General features: G+C 44.8%; 3 protein-coding genes across 3 annotated transcripts; 1 reads left to right on the forward strand and 2 right to left on the reverse strand.

Annotated features, from left to right (window-relative positions):
• Positions 1–3,724, reverse strand: SAMD00019534_045260 (hypothetical protein; the record flags this gene model as incomplete). The annotated part of the gene is made up of 4 exons (XM_012900016.1): positions 1–1,217; positions 1,292–1,786; positions 1,843–2,814; positions 2,875–3,724. The coding sequence occupies 4 exons, from the start codon at positions 3,722–3,724 to the stop codon at positions 1–3; spliced, it is 3,534 nt and encodes a 1,177-aa protein (XP_012755470.1).
• Positions 3,725–5,021: 1,297 nt separating this feature from the next.
• SAMD00019534_045270 (hypothetical protein) lies at positions 5,022–5,869 on the forward strand (the record flags this gene model as incomplete). The annotated part of the gene is made up of 3 exons (XM_012900017.1): positions 5,022–5,083; positions 5,168–5,715; positions 5,781–5,869. 3 exons carry the CDS (start codon positions 5,022–5,024, stop codon positions 5,867–5,869), a joined length of 699 nt encoding a protein of 232 aa, XP_012755471.1.
• A 464-nt stretch (positions 5,870–6,333) lies between these two features.
• SAMD00019534_045280 (hypothetical protein) lies at positions 6,334–7,968 on the reverse strand (the record flags this gene model as incomplete). Its single annotated transcript, XM_012900018.1, has 1 exon — positions 6,334–7,968. One exon carries the CDS (start codon positions 7,966–7,968, stop codon positions 6,334–6,336), a length of 1,635 nt encoding a protein of 544 aa, XP_012755472.1.
• Positions 7,969–8,293: the final 325 nt, after the last annotated feature.

The following is an 8,293-nucleotide window of genomic DNA, read 5'->3' on the forward strand; positions in this document are numbered from 1 at the left end:
TTATTGTACAATACATAGTAATAATAGTGATAATAGGATCAATAGTAGACTCCACGGAGTACGAAGCTGTGATGACAGATTCATACCATCTCCTGTTGTTGTGGACATTGTCACACCGCCAGTGGTGGAGGCCGTCGTAGTCGCTGTTGTGGTGGCCGTGGTAGTGGCTGTCGTCGAGGCAGTCGTTGCCGTGGTCGAAGCTGAGGTACTGGCAGTGGTGCTGGCAGTCGTAGTGGATCCTCCACAGACCGCAGCCACATTGATGGCGGCCTGTGCAAGAACACGAGGACATCTCTGATCCCTGACAATGGCACTCAATGTATGTTGTTGGTTGTTGGTGACGTTGAAGCCCTGCTTGATCTGCTCCTGTGTTGGGTTGGAAATCGTGACGCCATCCAAGACGTACTCAATGTTGGTGTAGTCCGATGGCAAGAAAGATGGCACAATGTTGGCGTACGACTCGTTCAGACAGATTGGCGTGATGGTGACATCGTTGGTCACTGGCTCGTTGGCATTGATGGTGAATGGCGCAGCGCGGACACACATTGGGTTGCTTCGACTGGTCGCGTAGGCCACGTAGTTGCCCTGGGTCAGCTGAGGGAACACTCCACTCAACTGCTGAGCCTGGAATGGTGTGGTCAAGACGCTCCATGGGTTGAAGGTGGCTGGACTGGCGGGCACGACCTGTGTGGCATAGTTTGATGAATCAATGCTCATTCCAACACCATTATAGCTTCCATGGCACGACTCTTTGGCGGTTTGGACTGCCGCCATCGATGTGTCTGAGCCGACTGTGAGCTGGACTGATGATTTGCATCCAGTCTGAATCTTGGTGTATGTGAGCGTGTATGTGCCTGCGCTCAGACCAGACCACTCGCCTGGTGCTGTTGGCTGACGACTCTCCAAGTAGACAATGTAGTTGGCCAGGTTGTCTGTGACCTTGATCGCACCATCAAAGCCTCCACATGAAGCATCTGTGATCTTGACACTTGGTGGAATGGGCTGAGCGGAAACAATGTTGTTAAATGGTACTGAAGCGATACAGTAATCATTCCACTTGATCTTAACAGTCATGTTTGGATAGAGTTGGTACAATGAGTTTCCATTCGACTCCTGGTCAACGAATCCTTGGAAGTTGATATTGCTCCTGGTCGTAGTCACATCAATGCTTCCACCATATGGGCATGATGGTTGATTGACAGTGAACTTGAATGGTACTAAATATGTTTGATTGATTGAATGTTAGTCATTGATCAAACATATCATGGGATAAGTGGAGTCTTGGACTTACGTGGATCCATTGGCAAGGTGACATTGGTCTTCCATTCGCATTGATTGGAAATAATGAACAGGTCGTAGACACCTGCGCCAAGGTTGGATAGGTAGCTCTGGTTCTCAAAGACATTGACACGCTGGTTGTATGATATGCTTGTGATGGGTAGCTTGACACCACCGACCTTGGTTGTCACATTAACTTGCATGTATCCATCACCGGCCATCTGGATGTATGGTGTACAAGTTGGATTGATTGTAGTCGTGGCAAAGTCCACTTCAACGGGTGGTATAAAGATTGGATAGTTGTCACCCTTGCATGATGATCCAACCTCTGTGAACGATACTCTATACTCTTGTGATCTCAGACCAGTCCAAACAGGATTGAGGTTTCCATTGGGATTCTTTCCACTCAATGTCAAATCCGTGAAGTTACCAGTCAATTGAAGTTGGCCACCTCCAGCCACATCTCCACAATCAGTAACAGGTGTGATCTTGTAGTTGAGCTTGTACTCTGTGTAGTGCGAAGTTAGGTTGTGAAGTGGTCCGAGGTCAATCATTGATACATACCATTGTCATAGCCGATGGTAAAGTTGCGGTAGTCATTACAGAGTTGACTGGCAAAGTAGAAGAATTTGAAAGTGTAGGTACCAGGGTGGAGTGAGAACATTCCTGAGGTGATGGGCATGGCGTTGTTCTCAACATAGACAATGACCTGGAGTGTCTGGTTGACAAAGATCAGCGAGTCGTGTGCGTATGGACACGAGGCATTCCTCATCAATGTGAGATGGGTGTAGTATGGGTCACGGTAGTTTGGTGCCAACCACTGGAATCCAATGAAGCGGCATCCATTGGCGTTGTAATATGCAGTCACAACCTCGTTCTCCTGGAAGGACACGTTGTAGACTTGGATGCCGAGTGGTCCGGTCAGGGTCACCTCAAGAATACCCTTGATCAAGTTGTTACTGGCGGTGGCCGAACACTTTGGCCAGCTCAAGACTCGGCTGGTGTTGGTGATGCGGGTGTAGGGATCAACGGTGGCCTGCTGTGGGGCAATGGAGATGGTGTTCATTCCTGAGCAGTTGTTGTTGTAATTGAACTTGAGCTGGTACGACTTGAAGCGAGGGATGTTTCGGAAGTAGCCAAGACTGTCTGGTGCCATGTTGATGGGGGTTGGGTGGTACGGTTGAGTGTAGTCGGTCACCTCGACCAATGTGAGGTTGACGAACTGGAGGAAGTTGAATACACGCAAAGTGAAGTTGTAGAAACAAGTGTTGTCCAAACTGTTGTCACCAGCTGAGATCTCGTACTCTGGGATGGGGTATGGCACTGAGAACAGGTATGGATCGGAGTAGCATGTGGAGTAGACGGCATAGTTGGTTGAGTAGTTGGCCATGAACCTATTATTGGCGTCCAATGTGATATTCTCCTTTGTCAAAGGGTTGGTCACGGTAATGTTCGATACCTCTGGTCCGGCAGTCACAGACACATTCACCGTCTTACAATAGTCACTCGACACAACCTGGTATCCAATGTTCTTGGCTAAAGTGAGTGATTGAGTTAGTGATTGAACGATAAAGTGATTGAGTGAGTGATACTTACTGTATGGTGATGGGACGTAGTTGTAGACTGAGGTACATCCTTTGAGGTTGTAGATGATCTGATTCTTGATTGTGAGGTCCATGGTGAAGGTGGGCAGAACTTGTCTCGCACCAATGTAGAAGTAAAGCAATGGATCGGTGTTGTTACCATTGATCAATGTAGCCTTGACAGTGGCATTGTTTGGACATTGATAACCAAGTACATCTAGCTTGATTATTGGTGATACCTTGGGCATGTCCACCTTCATTGTCTGTGTGCCACACAGGCCAGATTGAACAACCAATGTATAAGTCTGGAAACCGAGTCCAGTGTACACACCATTGCTACCAGAGACAGCGATCATGTTCTTGTCATACAGTGCAATTGAGCTGTATGAAGCAGCGTTGGTAACTGTGATGGAGCCATTCAAGAGGCTACAGGTTGGGTACACTAGACTTAGCGTGGGAGTAGATGTGGACTTGGGATACACGCTCAGACGGTAGGTGCAGGCGTTGGTTGGGGGTATCGTGCTCACAGAGTCTTCTGATGTCTTGATCGTGTAGGTGGCGGGGTTGTCATACTGGAAGGAGTAAGGTGGCGACGCACCCTGTCTCGTGAATGCTTGAGCAGTACTGAGGTAGTACGACTTGATCGATGAGTTGCCGACAAAGTTGATCACATAGTTGGTGAATGGACAGAGTGGCTGGATGTAGGTAATGTTGGTCTGAATGATGTTGTAGGACTTGGTTAACATGCAGCCAGAGTTGCCGTAGGAGAGCACGACGGATGGTTGGACAGGCGAGGGTGTGAATACAGCGTAGCCACCAGAGAATGTGTAGGGTATTGGTTGATTGGTGGCCGAATCCACCATTGAAACTGACTCATATTGGAATGGATTCCAAACTTTAACAAATGCAAGTGATTGATTTGTGGATGAACGGCAGTATCCATCAACTTGAACATCGACCAAAGTATTTGGTGGGCATGATATTGCGTGTGTTGTGGAACATATTACAAGAAGTAATAATATTAAATAATTTATATTATACATTATTATTATATTTGAATAATGATTGTTTGTTTGAATGAAGTGATGGTCGTTTTTGATGTTGGTCATATCATATGATGTGTCAATATATGCCCCTTTACAGAACTTGGTGATTGGTTATGTTTGGAACACACTCACATTGTGTGTTGGTGTCTTGAAATGCAGCGGCTGGAGGTTTGGATTCAATCATCATCTGTCAAGTCAATCAAAAACCTCCAACAATCACCCCATCATAATAGATCAACTCACAACCTATTAATTAATTAATTAAAAGATGGTTTTGAACTAAAATAGGTCGCACCGTTTGTGTTTTTGGTACAGGTCAAAAAAAACGTCATCATCGTCTTTGACAAACGGGTTAGTTATAAACTGTTTAGTATTTACAACGATGTTTTGATTCGAAAGCCATCTTCATGATATATATCTAAGTAAAAATCTTAAAATACTTATTCTAATAATGAGATCATTTAATCAGATAATAATTAACCCAAACAATTGATTATTTATTCTAAAATCATTCAGTTTATATTTTCCAGTGTCTTTGAATTCAATAAAGATGGCTCTGGATGATAAAACAGCGGAGGAGGGAACGTTTCAGACACTTTGACAGTCCTCAAAAGCTCAACAAAAAAAACTTTCAAAAAGGCTCCAACGAGATTCGAACTCGTGACCCCTTCCTTACTAGGGAAGTACAATAACCAGCTATGCTATGGAGCCCATGTTTTGAATCGAATTTTTGCCATGTTTTTATAGCGGAATTTTTGGCTTTTTTAAAATTGATAAATATTCTTTAGAATTTTGTCTTCCTATTCTTTCTTCTAAAGAATTGAGATCGACTTTAAAGAATATTTGATCTTTTAATTTAATATAATTTTTGGTATAAGACCTAGGGTCAAAAAGTGTCGTTTCAAATTGGTTCCAGAAGATTGCATTCTTCAGATAGAGGCAACTTCCGCAACTTTCCACCACCTTCCATCTCTGAAGTCATGAATATTAACGATCCAATTTATAATAGTGATCTTCAATCAATAGAATCATTCATTCAATCAAACAAACATAACAAACAAACAAATATTACAAACTTATTATATATCTATATTAAATAATCAATCAATCAATAATGTCAAAGATAGCCGTTGTATTAGGTGTTGGTCCAGGCATTGGAGCTGCTGTTGCTAGAAGGTATGATCAGTGTTGGGCCCAATCAATCACTTGACAGTTGAGCATCACCATTCTAATTAATTAATACTCTAATCTACATTAAAGGTTCGCTAAGGAGGGCTTCACTGTGGCATTGGCAGCACGTACAAAGGATAAACTGTTGGCACTTGAGAAGGAGATCAATGATGCTGGTGGCAAAGCCATCAGTGTTCAAATTGATGCTGGCAACACAGAGTCTATCATCAATGGCTTCAGTGAGATCAAGAGCAGAGTGGGCAATCCCGATGTGTTTGTATACAACGTCGGCTCATTCAAGTATGGCTCAATCGAGAAGTTGACCACTGAGGACTATGAGAGCGCTTGGCGCAACAACTGTCTTGGTGCCATCACAGCATCCCAGCAAGTCCTTCCACATATGTTGTCACAAAACAAGGGCACCATCATATTGACTGGAGCCACTGCTTCAATGCGTGGCTCAGTCAACTTCTCACCATTCGCCGTGGGCAAGTTTGGACTGCGTGCCTTTGCACAGTCACTCGCAAGAGAGTACTATCCCAAGGGTATCCACGTAGCACATGTAGTCATCGATGGTCAAGTCAACGTTTCAAAGGAGACCACCAGGCCACTCGATGAAATGTTGAATCCTGTTGAAAGTATGTTGTTGTTAACATTGGCACATGTGATGCAGATACTAACATCATCATCATCCATCAAACAGTCGCCAATACCTATTGGAACTTATACCAACAAGATAAGACAGCATGGACACATGAGTTGGAGTTGAGAACAAACAAGGAGAAGTGGTAAACTTGTTGTATGATGTAACATCCATAAATGTACATATTCCATGATTGAATGGAACAAGCTCAAAGAGAGAAAATAATTAAATGATTATAATTTATGTGTATCTTTATTGTTCCAATGTAAGAATTACTTCTTCAATGTCAATGATTGTTTGATTGTTATAACTGATTGATTGGTTTGATTGTATGATATTACATGAATGATTGATGATGATGTGTACAGACGAGTTTGAATCTCGTGTGGAGTGTTGGTCGATGCTGAGTTTGTGGTTTGAGTTTGTGATTAAATATTATATATATCAATCGGATGAGTATAGTTTAACTTGTGTATAAATGTTCACAAGCTAATTGAAGTCAATATGTTGATGTTGTTGATGTTGCTGATGTTGATGTTGATGTTGCTGGGGATTGATAGTTATGGTACAAATAATGTGATTGATTGATTGAATGAATGGATTGATGGAAGGATCAGTTGTTTGATGACTCGCTAATGTACAACTCCTCGCGTGGACTATCGATATAGTTGCGTTGGATGTCACCAGAGTCTGAGAGACGCTTCTTGCGTGGCGAGTCCATCTCGAGGTTTTCCAGGAGCATCTCGATGGATGAGCGCTTCTTAAAGTCGTCAAAGATACCAGAGTTGTTGGCCACGCGGGACAATAACAATGGCGATGTGTTTAGACGCGGGATGTTGATCGAGGGCGTTGACGTGCGTGGCGGGGAGGCCAGCGATGCAAAGTTGGACGTGGACGACGCCGACATGGCCATTGCCGACGAGCTGGAGATGGCCTGTGCCAGCAGGGCGGACGCTGGCGTGGACACCATGGACAGGGGTGACGAGGGCATCGACGTCGATCCCTTGCGACCGCCCTTCTGCATGGTCCATGGGTCGTTGGTCTGCTTCAGACGCCAGAAACCATTCTGCTTGTATGTGTCCATGCCCGAGTCAAAGATGTTCTTGGAGTGCGACAGCATGTCCTGTATCTGCTTGTGCCAGTTGTCCGAGCGCTTCTTATTCAAACACAGCACGTCCCAATGCGAGGTCATGAACTCGTACACATCGGTCTTGAGCGAGAAGAACTGCTTCTCGGGCATCTCATGGTTCAATGTATAGAAGACCACGCGCATGATACTGGCCCATGTTGGCTGCTTGATAAGGATCTCTGGCTGTCCACGTTGGCACAGAAGGCAATCATTGAGGCTGCAGTGTACAGGTGTGGTAGAGCCGCAGCTCATGGGCGGTGATGAAGGTGGGGACAATGTGTTGTTGTTGTTGTTGTTGTTGTTACTGTTGCTGTTGTTCGAGGGGATTGGTGAGCCGTAGCCCTTACCAGGTGAGCCAACCTGGAACTGTTGCTGTTGTTGCTGTTGATGTTGTTGTTGTTTGAAGCTGTGGAACTTGAGTGATTTGGATGAGGGTGGGGATGAGGGAGCAGATTGCGATGGAGAAGACGACAGGTTGATGAGTGAGTATGAGTTGGTGAGTGAGTCGGTCGAGCTGGAGAGCACGCTCTCGTTGGCCAGGATCTCGACACGTGGCGAGCCGGGCAATGGGTTGGGAAGAGACGCGAATGAAGACGTGGAGGACTGATAGAACATGTTGTTGTTGAATATTGAGTTGCCAATGCCGCCACCCGTACCAACGTCCAGGCTATTGTCATCTGAGCTCTTATTGCCAATGCCATTACTATTACCAAGTGAAAGTCCGAGTCCAAGTCCAAGCCCACTGCCACTGCCACTGCTTTCACCAAGATGCAGGAATGAGTTTGAGGGCGAGTGATGTCCAGCACCAGAGCTGCGACGTACGCTATTTCGGCTCGATGGACGCATGCCTGTGGACGAGGTGATGCTGGAGCGGCCATTGCCAAAGCCCTGGATGGGGGAAATTGGTACAAAGTCTAGCTCAGCATGTTTGTCTGTGTTGTTGGTGGGGGTGTTGGCGCTGTCTGTACTGGTGTTGTTGTTGCTATTGGACATGGACATCAAAGATGGTGAGTTGCGTATCTCAAATAGGATATGAGGAGCAATCTCCTCAATGCTTGACTCGTCCATTGTTGTTGCGGTGGTCGAAGATTTTGGGGATGATAATGATAGTGATGACATTGATTGAATGATTGATTATAGATATAGATATATTACAAATATGTTGTTGTTTGTTGTTTGAATGAGACTATATTCTATCATAAGTGATTAGTTGGGGATGGAGAGAATAAGAAAGAGAAGGATAAGGTTAGAGTTTGATTGGCGGTCGACTGTAATGTTGATGTGTGTGGGTGGGGCACGAAGACTCGACAAGACAGACAACGAGAGTTGTTGACGACGAAGTCTCTTTATGATCATGGACCGGATATGGTGGTATAAGACGATGTCACATCACCTCATCATTAACATACACAAAGGACTTTGATTGATTAATTGTTTAGGGGGG

The sequence above is a fragment of the Acytostelium subglobosum genome, assembly GCF_000787575.1.
Source record: "Acytostelium subglobosum LB1 DNA, scaffold: scaffold8, whole genome shotgun sequence".
NCBI lineage: Eukaryota > Evosea > Eumycetozoa > Acytosteliales > Acytosteliaceae > Acytostelium > Acytostelium subglobosum.